The sequence below is a fragment of the Haemorhous mexicanus genome, chromosome 4 (genome assembly GCF_027477595.1).
Source record: "Haemorhous mexicanus isolate bHaeMex1 chromosome 4, bHaeMex1.pri, whole genome shotgun sequence".
Taxonomy (NCBI): Eukaryota; Metazoa; Chordata; class Aves; order Passeriformes; family Fringillidae; genus Haemorhous; species Haemorhous mexicanus.
Window position 1 is genome coordinate 38,524,148 of NC_082344.1, and position 14,571 is coordinate 38,538,718.

The 14,571-nt window shown below is 34.6% G+C and overlaps 1 protein-coding gene across 1 annotated transcript in view; it reads right to left on the reverse strand.

Moving 5' to 3' along the window:
- Window positions 1-1,025: 1,025 nt before the first annotated feature.
- Window positions 1,026-14,571, reverse strand: part of SPOCK3 (SPARC (osteonectin), cwcv and kazal like domains proteoglycan 3) — a 162,921-nt gene continuing 149,375 nt past the window's right edge. The window contains exons 8-11 of the mRNA XM_059844493.1: window positions 12,055-12,276; window positions 5,486-5,548; window positions 4,181-4,318; window positions 1,026-3,172 (exon numbers count right to left, since the gene is read on the reverse strand). Coding sequence (XP_059700476.1) covers window positions 3,003-3,172; window positions 4,181-4,318; window positions 5,486-5,548; window positions 12,055-12,276 — 593 coding nt within the window. The 3' untranslated portion in view covers window positions 1,026-3,002. The remainder of the gene's footprint in view (window positions 3,173-4,180; window positions 4,319-5,485; window positions 5,549-12,054; window positions 12,277-14,571) is intronic.

Consider the following 14,571-nt stretch of genomic DNA (forward strand, 5'->3'; position numbering starts at 1 on the left):
TGTGCCTTGATCCAAAATACTTCTCTCAAGGACTAAATAATTTTTTATCGCATTGAGCATCATATTCCTTACTTTTCAAAGAAACTGAGATTTATAATTCCACACATTCTCAGAAGAGCATAAGGATTAATCACTCTGCCTGAAAATCTCCAAATGTACATCACAATCTTTGCCTATCTATAAATACATGTGTAGAACCGTAAGATCAAGAAAAAACAACAAATGACAGCAACACTGTAAAAATAGTCAAGGGCTCCCGACTGCTTTCTGCATGACTGTAGTCATGAGGACAGACATCTGTGCAAATTCTTGCCTTTTTGGAAAGCAGGAAAAAGCTTCTGAATGGTTTAGATATTCAGTACATTTACATTATCAGCCTTTGCCTTTATTTATTCTAGCTGCTCCTGATTTCCTGCATTTCTGTAATGCAGGAAAGAAGCACACAGTTAAGCAGTTTCCAGTTCCTCTGGTATCATGAAAGGTAGCCAACACCACCATATTAATCCATAGACAGTTGCCTATCTTTTGCAAAACAAAAGGTTGTTTTCAAGGGAAGATTTATACTGTATCAGCCTCTTCTCTGGCTTTTCCTCAGGAATATGTAACAATTGAATTTTTTGTTGTTGCTGTTTTAGTTTTGGACCACAAAAACAACCCAAAATTATTCCACACTGTCACTGTTCTTTAGTGAATTTAACTATCTTGACTTACTTCTGAATTTATGCTAAGCAGCTTTAGTACTCAGGGACTAAAATGCATCTATACTATGCCTCTTTCAATTCAGTGGGGAATTTTCAGGGAAGAAAGACTATAAACTTCTTTCAGGCTCTTCTGCATGACAGTTGTTTTCAGAAAGGTCTTCATACTGTAATCTCTTTAGACAAAACACATTATGAATTCTCTTTAACTCCAGTATCACAAGTTTTAATGAAATGCATTTTCAGTTTGTCATCTAATAACCATTTGTCACATGCAAAAAAATTCCCCACAACAGTACTTACAGCATCAGCCAATAATGAAAACACTTTTTCTTTAGCTTCTTTATTTAAAATCAATTTATATATCAGTGAATCTCAGTCATAAGAAACTGTTCATTGACAAAATCCCACTATCAGAATGGTAAATTCTTAACTGTCTTTATTTAAGAAAATAACACAGCGATGCCCCACAAATTATGACCAAGCTTGAGAAGAAGTCTCTCTCTCTTTCTTTACTATGAAATGAAGACAATGTCATAAAAGTACATAACAAAGCTATAGAAAAATCAGGGAAATTACAGAAAATCAGAAGCTCCCTACGTGTTTTGCCCTTTTCAAATATTTTTAATTAAAAGAAAACATTAACGGCTTTATTCAAATAAATACATATTTTAATAGGCAAAATGTATCTGAAACAGGAATTCTTCCTGATTCTAAATTTCAGACTATGTAAAAAGTCAAAATGATGGGCTATACTGGCCAAAGGTTGGTTACAAGAGTTTTTATTTTGCAAACTATACAGAAACAGTAAAAAAGAAAATGCATTATACTTTTCAATATTACATAAGATAAACATTAGATTTAGTATTTACCATGTAGAAATTAATTCAAATAAGAATCTGATTTTCCTTTTATTAATGATGGGAAATCAGTGACTCATTTTTAAATTATACAACCTGCAGTAATACATTATACAGGTCATGTCAATTTTATTGTGGGCAGAAGGAAACAGATAGGATATGAATGAAGATGGTGGAGTCCCAAAATGTCTACACAATTAATTAACATGCTAACATAAATACAGTGATTAAAGTAATTTTCTCTACAGTCAAATCTTAAGTGCTACTCTACACAATAAGTATAAACTAGACCACATGGTAATTACATAATATTAGGAAAAAAAATTAAAATAATCCATTTTCTTCATTCCAGCAGCAGTACCTATACTGGTATTAATTTGGTAATTGGGTGTGCTTAGCTATTGCCTAACATCCTATACTGGTATGCATGCTAAAACCTCTCTAGTTCTATTTTGCAAGGCACCTTTACAATACGTCCTATAAATTTCTGCACTAGTAACAGAAAACAACATGAATTAAGATAAAGAGCAAAACTATTTCCCGAAATAAGAAAATAAAAAGCATCATTATACATTTATTAAAAACTACCTTGGGGCAAGTGACAATACTCTGAAATACAGGAAGGTATAAAGGTAATAAACTTTAAGCAAATCTTTTTCCCAATGTAAATATTTATGCTAGTCTGATTAGAGAGAAATACAGAGAAACCACAAAGGGTGAAGCAGTGATTAAGTAAACAATGATAAAGCTTATATGACCTTGACGTGAAACCAAAAAAAGGAAGGACAAGAAAATTTTAGAATTACAGAACTGGTGCGTGTCCATGCTACTGCTTTTGAAAAATCCTTTCAATAATCTAGCCATTTCCTAATAAAAAACATAACTACAAATGCAAAGGAGGACTTTGCTACAGTTTTCCCTCCTGATTGTTCTCCATACCTTTGGTTAATTAAAGGCTGGTTGAGATGCTACTTGTGCACCAATGTTTTTCTACTGCAGTACGTTTCTGATTCATTAAATGGACAGTCGCAGGGCCTGAAACACTGACGGAACTAAGGTAAGTCACAGTATGCATTCTGAAGAGGACATGCACAGTTCCAAGTAAGGGCAAATATTTTTTCAGCAGAATTTTGAAGAGACTGGTTCGCTTTCTAGTGTGTTTTGCACATATATATATTTTCAGTAGCACATAACATTTTTTTCTTCAGACTAGAATTCCAATGTGTTTTCTTCAGCGCAATGGAATTTAAAAAACTCAAAAGCACATGATATAATTATTCTTATTTAAACAAAAAAAGTCTATGACTCCAGCTGCAATGTTTGAAATAATCATACAAAATATACATATTTGTTAGAACCCTTTTGATCTTGGAGAGCAAAAGGATTTATGAAATATCATCTTGTGAAATTTAGAAAGGTACAACATAGGGACCTCCTAATATTATCAAATATATCCATCATGATCATCGTCATCATCATCATCATCCCCTTCATCTTCATCATCATCTTCAATTTCATCTTCATCGTTCATAATTTCATCTTCATCATCTTCATCGTCTGTCCATTCATGGAAATCACCAGAGGCAAAATCACCTGAAGTCTCTAAATCGATAGCTAAAAAGGTATGATAGTTATAGAAAAGACTCACAAGATACACTATATATTTATAGTATATTTTACATAATCATACAAAAGGCACAACAGAATATTTACTTTCAGGACAACTACAGAGTGTTACATAAAAATAAAATATAAATAATATGAAGATTGTAAGGTCATATAAAATCCACCTCAATATTGAATTAATTTCTCAGTGTTAACAAAAGGACAAATATTATGGATTTGTAGAACTATAATGAGTGCTAGGAACAATTAAAAAAATTTAAGTCCAACTTAGAGATGGCAATAAGGACTACTGATAATATACCCTGACTGTTATTCACTTCTTACATATTATCTTGAACTACACCAAACTGTCCATTTATCTAGAAATGATCCTGGATCAGTTGGACAATAGGCCTGAGCTTGTACCTCAAATACTGTGTACAATTTACTCTCTGCTTCAGGCTATGTTCTTTTGTTGGAGAAGAAGTGAAAAGGAGCCATAAATGACTTTTTTTAAAAGAAAGAGGAAAAATACTTTTTTTTTTCATCTTTTATATCTGGGACATCAAATAAAGGTGATATGGGAATTCTTGGAAGAAGCTGCACAATGCTGTAGGGAAGGGAAAAATAAGGGAAGATTTAGTGTGCTAAAAACTTTTGGCAATTCCCTCAAATATAAACTGAAAAAAATGTCAAATCGAATTCACTTTCATGCTGATTACCCAAAGGAATTTCATAATACATTATGGGACTTATCTAATGCTGCTCTAGAAAATTAATTTTTCCTGAGTTTATACACACTATGCCAAGCACTTATAAGGGGTCTATTAATAGTTGACACAGTGACAGGAGTTCCAAAAGATAATGCAATAACAGTAACAAATAATATTTTTTTGGGTTTTGTATCAAATTCCATGTAGTTGGGTCCCACACTTCTTACTGAAGAAATTTAACCTGGCTGGCAATCAAAGGGAATAGCACCTCTAAACCAAACATGACAGAAGGTTCTTAACTCACCACATTCCGCTGCGCCGTTTGTTCTGGATCCTGACACCTCATTGCCATATCTGTCCACACACCAGCACTGCCCTAGGCTTCCATGGCACTGACTAGGCTTGTAATACCCATCCTCATCACAGAAGGGGATGTACTGCCCTGAGAAACAGATGGATACAGATAGATATAGATAGAAATGTTGAATAAGTATATTAAAGTCAATGTCTTGGCCAATGTCACAATTATGGCAGAAAGCAACTGCCTTTTCCTGTTCCATCATTTCAGACTCTACACTGACTGCTTTAGCAGTACTAAATTCAGCTGACTCAAAGTGACTGAACAGATCAAATGTGGGAAGGAAAATATCACATATCAGTCTTGGACTGATTTCAAGACATAGAGTGAGTGATTTTCCTTTAAATGTTTTGTTGATCCAGTGATACATTTTCTTACTCCCCGAATATCTCAGTCCAGATTTTCACTGTATTCTGGTGAAAAGGCTCAAATGGAGGACCCACGCCTGACTGGGAAGTTCTATCAACTGTGGAGCACAAACAAGTCTGAATAGTAAGGGCCAGACTTCCTGACTAACAAACTATCTACTACAAGGAGTTATTAGTGTTTAATATGTATTTTACAAACCACCACACACTAATATTTAATTATTCCACCACAGAAGACAAATGTAGCAGAACACCACAGAAAAAACTGTAAAAAATTAACACTAAATTTGCATTTATGTGTACAAGAGGGGCTTATTTTGTGAGGCAGTGACTTGCCCATAGCTGAATAATCCACTGTTTATCACTTGGACCAAGTGGAGACCACAATGAACAAAATATTCCGATGAAAGCATTTGAAGTGTATAGTTCTTGTTAGAAACCATCCTTATGAGAAATACAGTTTTGACTGCTTCGGGCCAAGCCTTTTATTTTACACAGCTTTCACACTGTGGCTAGTGGTAAATGAAGACTTTACACTTCAGAAATATTGTTGCAGTATAAACTGATTCACAACAAAGATTTCAATTACTTACAGAATATAACAGTTAAAGGATCAGCAGAAATACCACTTCAGGAGTACCTTATGCTGTCCCCTCTGTACTGTAAAAATGTACCTTCTATCAGAGTAATAAAACAGAAGTAAGAGCTTTTGGTAGGTAACGTAATAAAACCAAGTTTAATAGCTTTCAAAAATTTCATAAATTTTGCTGCTGAGATTTACTGTGGTCTATCTTCATTGGATTAATATTGATTTTGTGTTGCTGTTTAACTAGGGTTATTTATGTAAGTAATAAAACCTTCAAAAGAATGATCTATGGCTCACCTAGGAGCTTCTTTCCTCCTTGCTGCTTCTGAATGTTACTGAGTTCTGTCTGGCAAGGTGGGTCTAAAAGGACATAAAAAATGTTAAACAGGTTACACAGTATCTGGGACAGAAAGCACATGACTACGTTTTCACAGTTTGCCGTGTTGTAAGGTCACTCTAACTACTGATCTTATGAAACACACACAGCTGAAATAAAATAATTACCTTGCTACAGCTTCAGAATTATGAATCTGCACACCACCATGGATTTGTGCAGAACACCACTCAGAGTTAACTCATCAAGTGAGCATCCAGTCACTAGTCTGGAGGATCGAGGAATGCTAGACCAAAATAGTAACTCTATCACATCCTACTTTACTGGTCTATAAAAATCTATGCAACTGTGAAGCTTGCCTCATGTATTCGTTAAAAACAGGACAGATCTTTTAATTTCCCCCCTTTTGTCCTTCTTAGAATTCATGTTCCAATTTTGTATTTCACATACTACACTAAGAAAATAAGATCGTTTTCTTCACTGAAGTCTGCAAGATTCAGTGATTGATTCTCTCGCAACAATTTAAGACTGGATCCCATAGGTACAAAGCCCCATGTACAGCAAACTAACTTAAAAATGGAGGCCAAACTTTAGATGGCTCTAAGAAGCAGAATATGTATTAAAATTCAGTTTTCCATTATTCAGTTACAGCTTATTCTACTTCTGCATAATTTAATTTTTTTACTGTCCATAAAAGAAAGCCGCAGTATGTGCCATGACTGGGAAGAAAATAAGATGTGAATGTGTTTACATCACTGTTTAGTGAGTGAAAGAATCAAAGACATCAAAGCAGTAATTAAACTCTGAACACTGGCACTGCATACCATATTAGACCATTACTAGCACCAGGGCATTTCTCATTCCGAACCAGCAATAGAATTACTGAGTTTACTCACAGGTGTCTTTAGCTTGCATCATTCCCAGACAAAATCTTACATTCCATGAATATTAAATGCATTTTCCATTTTAGCAGACTCTGATAATTTATAAGTACATCTTTGCCATGTACTTAACTTAAGGATTCCTTTTTCTTCATGCAAATAGAAAAAGGTGCTCTGAGCTGGTTTAAAGATGAGTAAGACTGGCCCAGCCCATTGATGCAGAGCACACAAAAGACCAGAACTCAGTCACTACGGAGGGCACTCTGGTGACAAAGGCCTAGATGAAGTGGGGATCAAAAATACAGTTCTGGTGAACACAGAGCCTCCTGGCTGGCACAGCTTAGTTATTCCAATATACCTTTGCTATTATCTAAGAGTGTAAGTAAGAAGTAGTAAACAATAATAACCCCTTACTGGCGGCAGGCTGTTCATTTCTCTTGGTTGTACATTTTAAATAAAATTTACCTATGCATTTAAAGAAGCTCATAAATGTTTCCACTGGCCTCAACTTTGGTGGGCCCGGCTTTTCACACTAAATCTAAAATGATTCTTTTTAGAGTGAAGGCCTTAAGGGTAGGTTCCACTTTCAAAACACTGTCAACAGAAGTCTTAATGCCAGAAGAAATTTTAGGAGTTGTCCTTCCAGACAACAAACCAATTTCTCTGTGTGCTCTTGAAAAATCACTGAGATTTGACATGACTGGGTAGGTACTGGATTTTAATAATTCAGTCTTTGAGTACATTTTGAGGCTACATGACGTTTTACTTTTTGCATTGTAGGAAGTACTTTGAGGATGATCATGCTCACTATTTCATCAGCTTTCAAAACTAAGGTTTCTGTCTTTCCCAACATTTGATGATTTAAACTGTTAATGCTACAACATTCCAAGGACCGATTATTTCTTAAACTAAAGGTATTTTCTATTACCACTAATCTAATACATGACAGTAATTTATCATACAAATATTATGGGTTATAAGGGTCTAGGAATGGGGTGGATTTGGCAGGGTTAGGTTAATGGTTGGGGAATGTCACAGAATGTTTCTATTCTATTCTCTTCTCTCCTACAAAAGAGATGGGAAATATGCCGACGAAGAACTACTTAAATAGGAAGAATACATGCATTTTTTTCCATGAAAAATAATCCTAAATTAGAAACATAGATATGTACACATGAACACTAACATGTGGAAATGTAAAAATTATGGATGATGCCTAAAGAAAAAAAAAATCTTCCTTTATAGTTATAAATCTTTGGTGGCATAAAAGAATACCATTAACCAAGTGGTAACAAGGCAACACGAGGGAGTTACTTACCCAAAACACTCCTCTCAGAAGTTAAGTCTTCAAGATTCAAACTTAAGCTTTGCTTCTTAGGGCAAAAGCAGCAAAAACTCTTAACAATACTAAATCACTCTGGTGCTTAAAACTGTCAAAGAGAATGGCAGGCTAGAAGTTCAACCAATCCCTTTTGGCTCACAGCACATTCTTTTTCCTCTCTTCCCAAATCATAATGCCTCCCTCTTTATTTGCAGGTTAGCTCCTAAGTTTGTAAAGCTTTTTTTAAGATTTCTGAAATTATTTTTATAAAAAAGCAATCACTGGACAACTCCTTGAGCCAAAGAGTTTTTTTCAAGGAGGAAAAAAAAATTATTTACAAAAATCAGGGTTGTAGTTTCTCTTGAAATAGCAGTGAATCTGACAGTCTGTCTGAAAATCTGAATACAAATAAGGTATCTAATCCTCTTCATCCTTAATCTACTTTCACAGATGGGGCAGGAACTGTCCTTCTGATAATACCAGTGCATGGCTAGGAGTGAATCATGAACCACACAACACCAGCCATTCACAGTTTGTCAGTGCCCAGAGCACTGCTGCACACCAGAGTATCCAACGCTACTAACGCCAGCCCTTCAGACACCAATATCCAGTCATGTCAAGAAGTGCTTCAAGGCTAGCACAATTAAGCTCTGATTTACCAAAATAGCACATTTACAGATCAACTGGAGTCAAACTGGTAGGTTTGACAATTATTTTTAACAGATAGGTTTCAAAGAGCTATTACTCACACAGTGAGCCTCCAACTTTCAGAGGTTCTCTTTCTTACTCAAGAACAAAGCAGTGATTTTTCACCAATCAAGTAGATAATATTTGGCAGAGCCCCTAAGTTCTGGATTATGGTCTACTGCAGATAAGGCTGCAGTGACATCTTGCCTGTACTTGGCATCAAGCATTATAATTGTTGGACATCCAAGGTTTGTATTTCAGGGATCTGAAACATCAATACTGCAGTTCAAGAAGTCTGCCAGGGGATCACATTTATGATCATCATTTATCTTGATAAAAGCATGTTACATCTTCATTTGTAACTATCTATAAATACATTTGAAGTCCTTGCAATCTTAAGACTGGCAAATACGAATCATGATAATTATCATTCTTCTGTAAGAGGGACAGTTTTTAAAGTGATGAAGATGTCTTCCAGATATGACAGACAGAAGAGCCTCTAAGAAAACACATCTAGAGAAGTGCTCAACTAATAGATCCATGAAGATGCCCATAGTAAAGAAATACTTGCTGCTAAGCATTAAAACTCTCAGCAAAATTGGCTACTCTCCTACTCTGAATCAGGGATGCCAGAAAACAAGGCTGCAGTAATAAATCAATCACTGGCAGAAAAACATTCAGCCTATAAAAGGCCAACATTGCAAAGGCCTCAGCATTTCAGCATTGAAGTAAGCACTGAAGTGTCATGTTAGCATTGAACAACTAAGGAAGCAAGTTCTGAAGATGGGTGCTGAAACACTTGCATGGATTGTTGAAACTAGAGGGCCATAGTGACCAAAGCGTACAGAAAGATTTGCAAAGTGCACTGGCACAGTGCAGATTTTGATGTATTGCAAAAATGCATTTTAATGCCTTGGATACACCTCAGAAATACTAAACTACATTAAAAGCAGAGTAAGAAAAAGAGTAAAAAAAGAAAGTAAGAAAAAAGTAAGAAAAAGAAAAAATGCAATAAGCATCACTGGACTGTACCTTTTAAGCATTAGTCAAGGTGAGACAACTACTACAAGATCATCTCCACAAGAAAAATCTGACCTCAGGATTCCTAAAAAAGTTGCCTATATTGACTAGAAGTTGTTAGCAATGCTCAGTAATAGGTCTAGTGTAGTGTAATCAAGCAGAAAGAAAGAATGAAGAAGAGCTTTGAGTACTTGTCTAATGCTGACAGTCTTGCATGGTAAAACTAAGATCAAGACCACGAGGGCTTCTCAGGTAATGACTCAAGCTAACACTAGGTACTTTTAAAATGCACAATGAAATTGCTATCCCAGTATGATACACATGGTTGACTAAATTTTGTATTCCCTTTAGAACAACATTAATCAAGAAGAGTACTGTAAAACCACTGATCTGCCCAGAAAGCACTAAGCTCAATGAATACAGAGAACTGCTCTACATGGCTTGAAGCATTCTGTTAATTTCAACTTATTTTAATAAACATCAGAAAGAAGGTGCTGAATTTCTCAGCTTTTCCATCTCCTTGCTATTAATAGCAAAGGCTTAGCTAAAGGCCTTATTTAGATCATTCCATCAAGTAAAACATAACCAGACCTGAACATATTCCATGGTTCAGCATAACAAATGCCAATTGGAGAATTCAATGGGTCACTAATACACTAGGGAAGCAGGGCTCAGACAGCTGTGCAACAGCTAATAATGAGACATGACAAAAGAAGACTATGAGAATTTTTTCTCCTTACACCAAAAAATTGAGAACACAGATTTTTATGACATTGTTAATTTTGAAGCATGAGTGCATGTTTAATGTGCAAGGGTTGCTGAAACTCAGGTTTTTCTTCATATACAATGTTTAGCAGACATCTTTTTTACTATATACTCAAACACACTGTGGCATCAAAGACTACCTAATCTGTTTGAAATCAGCACCTTATCTCAACACCATTATCAAGACAGTGAGGAAACTGGTAAAAAGGGGAAGAAAAGCTTGATAATGTTGAGTTGTGCAATGCAAAGTATCAGTGTCACTGCAAGATGAATCTGTTGGGGTACCATTAATAAAATTCTGCAGTGTTTAGATCAGTCTTTACAACACCATCCTCAGGTTCCAACAGAACACTAAGCAAATATTACACACAAAATGTGTTTATTACATAAGAAAATGCAAAACTACTTGAAACTGCTCTGTGAAATGGTTTTCTTAATGCTTTGGTTATGCCATTATATGAAATTGGTGGAAAACACTTGGACCATAGTAGGCCACATGTAATTTTCTGTACTTCTCTGGCAATAGGAAAGAATTATACTGCCCTCCAAAGACTAAGGGTACTTATATATTAAGATGAAATTATTGTGGTGGGTTTATTTATTTTTTATTTTTATTTTATAGACAGATGAACAAAATGTTATGTTCTTTAAGAGCTACATTAGTTCTGGGATGGGTTATTGTTAATTTGCTAGTGTTGGTAGCAGTACATACATGCTTATAAAAAAATCACACAAAGTTATTGTTCTACTATAAAAAAACAAGGTGTTTTGAAAGTTTAAATCTTAATCTTTTAATAAGAAGGTTACCAAAGAACAGATATCTGCTATTTAGTGTTTATCTACAGAAGTACAGCTTTATTTTTACTTAGATTTACAACTGGCAGATGTAGCATGATAAAAACCTTTATTTCCACAGAAACCAGAATGAAACCATAAATGCTGAATGCTAATGCGAATTTATCATCAGAGTTTTAAGGGTATAAGTGAGAATTAAAAACTGATACTAAAACTTTCAAAAAGGGTGAATTAGCCTAGCAAACTTTCCACCAAATCAGTTTTATCTCCTCTATCAGCAGTAGAAATTTGCTGTTTATCCTTTAGAAAAACTCCCTCATGTTAGTAAGGAAAATGCAGGGGTTATTCTGACCAATTGCAGACAATATTCAATGAGTGAATTCCTTGATACATTACAACTAGCTTGAATATATATTTATATGATGCTTCATCTATGTCTAAAATTGTTATACGTTCCCCGGGAAAATAATGCCTATAGGTTGTGTTTATTTGTCTAACCAAAATCACATCAGGACATTATCAAGAGATTCAATTAGGCAATAAAAACCAAGTGGTTTTAGGTCTAAATGACTGGAAATAACTTTATCCATAATGTTCATTCAGCTATTTTATTAGGCTCACTGAACATTAAGAAACTCTAAATTAGCAATAAAAAAGTTTATTTTATAATGTAGGCAAAGCAGACTGGGAAAGAAATAATTTCAGTAAACTGTTCTTTATTTTCATCTCTTTCCCTCCACATACATACTAAATTTTGGCATGAGGAACAATATAGCTGTATAAAAATTATTGGCAGTGTTGCACTTTATGTAGAATCCTTGAATTTCTAGCAAGCCTTTCTATTTAGCTTGAGTCATTTGGCTTTTTTGTTTGGGTTTTCTTACTTCATTTTAGGTATTAAACATATGTCACAAACCTTAACACAAATTCATTGCACAGCATTTAAGAGCTTGTAATTCACTGTAATCTTCTTAATATGTCAAAAAAAAAAAAAAAAAAAAAAAAGATAAAGCCCAACAAAGAGGTCAGACATATACATATGCAGGCTGATCTCATCTTTTACCTTGCTGTCTTTGGAAGCAGTAGCACCACTCATTGTTAGATATCAAACTGTCTTTGTATGTGTCACAAGAATTGAAGAATGCCCTGGTGCACGGCTCGTTCTTGTCAAGGTAAATGCTTCCAAGTTCTGACTGGTCCAACAACAGGTCATAGTTCGTATCAAGCCTATTAAACATCCAGCCCAGGGAGTCTTTGCAAATTGGCAAAATGCTGGTATCAAATCCTAAGAGACAAAACAAAAATAATCAAAAATTATACAGGGGGAAAGCTGGAGCAGCTGCTGATCCCAGCCACCACAAAAGAATGCTGCATCATGGAAATAGCTCTGGTGGTACACAGATACCATAAATAAACAGTATAGGGCATTGAAATGCACATAGAAATTATATGTCAGATTCACTTTTAAAGCCACTAAATTAATCTGCTAAAATAAAATCAATCCTACAGTCAGCCTCAAAACATTTAGAAATATGAGTTTTCGTGTCAAATGTTATATATATATATATAGAACACACATTATGTACAGTAATAAATGACAGATAATGATTTCCTGGAAAAAAATATATGATAAGGAATTAAAGTGATAATACAAATCAGGAGAATGATTTGCAAAGTTTACAGAACTAAGAAGAGAATCAATTCTTAAGTGGTGTCCCACCAGCATCTTCTCTCTTACATGTTGCATAATTAAGGACAAAGCTTGAAATTAAAAAAATTGCATTGGAGTCAGCAACGTAATTAAAAGGCAGATCATTTTATTACAGATCACTGATAGCAACAGGATAGCACCAGAAAAGTGTTACTATGTTCTAATATTTTCAATATATCCTGTCAAAGTTCAACATATCCACAGCTGATTATTTAAATATAGAGTATGAAGTCTGATATTCATGACATACTCTCCCTAGAAGATAGAAATATATTATTTTGGTACACTAGAATTAATACTTCAAATAACATTTTATGTAAGAAAAGCTTACATTTATTAAAGCTCTCATAACCTATCTGCTAAATAGCATCAGATACTGGAGGAAAAAAGTGCTGTGGATCATGGGGTCTAACTTTCTACTAAATAACTGTATGATTTAATAATTTCTAAAACTGATTATGTTTTATCTCTAAAGTATTTTATTTCTTTTTTTAGAGTTCAACTCTGAAGTAGTTTGTATTCTCATTTACAGTCCAGGTATATTTCTTATTACTACTAGTTTTTGTTCTTCCTCTTGTCTAGTATATACACTTTTAGTGTTGTAAATAGAGAAAAATCACATTTCTTCTTAGTTTTCATTGGTCTTGTTTCATCAAGCCAAGTCTTTCACAACCATCACTCCCTGCAATAGAGAAATGTCTGAAATCTAGGTAAAACATTAGTTTTGCTCAAACAAATAAAATAAATAAAAATGGCTCAAGTATTTCAGAGGTAAACCAGTCAGGTGTAGATAGAGATAGAAGTAGCTTTGTTTGATATAAAATGGAGCACTCCACCTCTCCCAAAGGTACAACACCACAAAAAGATCATCACTTCAGGTCTATATACAGATTACCACCTCTTTTCAAGATTATTGTGGTAAAAGTCTTGGCTCATTTTAAAAGAACTTTTACTGAACTGTCCAAACTTAAAATTATCAGAAGTACTTTCTCTCAACAATGACTTGCTTCCTCTATTATAATATTGATGAAATAATACATCTTGAAGGTGATATACTTGGGTAAAAGAGTCAGAACAGCCTTGAGTTCATATCTAGAGCTGAGTATCTGCTAACATGGCCTGACACGTGAAGGCATCAGCTGATACAGAACTAAATCAATAAATCACCCAGTGACTTAGACCTAGGAAATTATTGCCTGAATCACATGCTACATATATTATCACTTGGAATGCCAACTAGAATGATGGTTTTACACATTTTTCACAGTTGTAACACAAAGCCTTAAGCAGAAACTAAGGAATAATTAGTATAATTGAATTATAGTAATTTATTCTTGATGATGAAGTATCAGGACATTAGGCCTAGAAGTGCAAAAACTGCTGCTCAGATGACTAAATTATGAAAGATGTTTTTCTCTTTCATTTTAACCACTTACTCAAAATTTATTTCTATATACCATAATGAAGTGAACTTTTATGCAGCTATTTCTGAACACTCTCTAAAAAATATGAAGTACCAGCTCATGCTCTTTTCCTGGTCAAAACAATTCCAAGGGAAAAATTATTAAGAAATATAACCATCCTCCATGGCTTACATACTGGGCATTCAAAACATTTGCTCAAAAGGATCTAACAGAAATGCTCCTCTTTCTGGTTATTTCTCTGGGGAGAATTTCAACTCCTATCTGCTTTCCAAGGCAAAACTGTTCTTTGCCTCCTTATTAAGCACATAAGTAACGTGTACATTGAGGAAGACAGCTTCTGAAACCATGTGGAAATCAGAACAGCACACACTCACAGGGCTCACATATTGCATTATATAGAAATTGTTTATCTAATATGCCAAGAAATGCACAATTTTTCCCAATA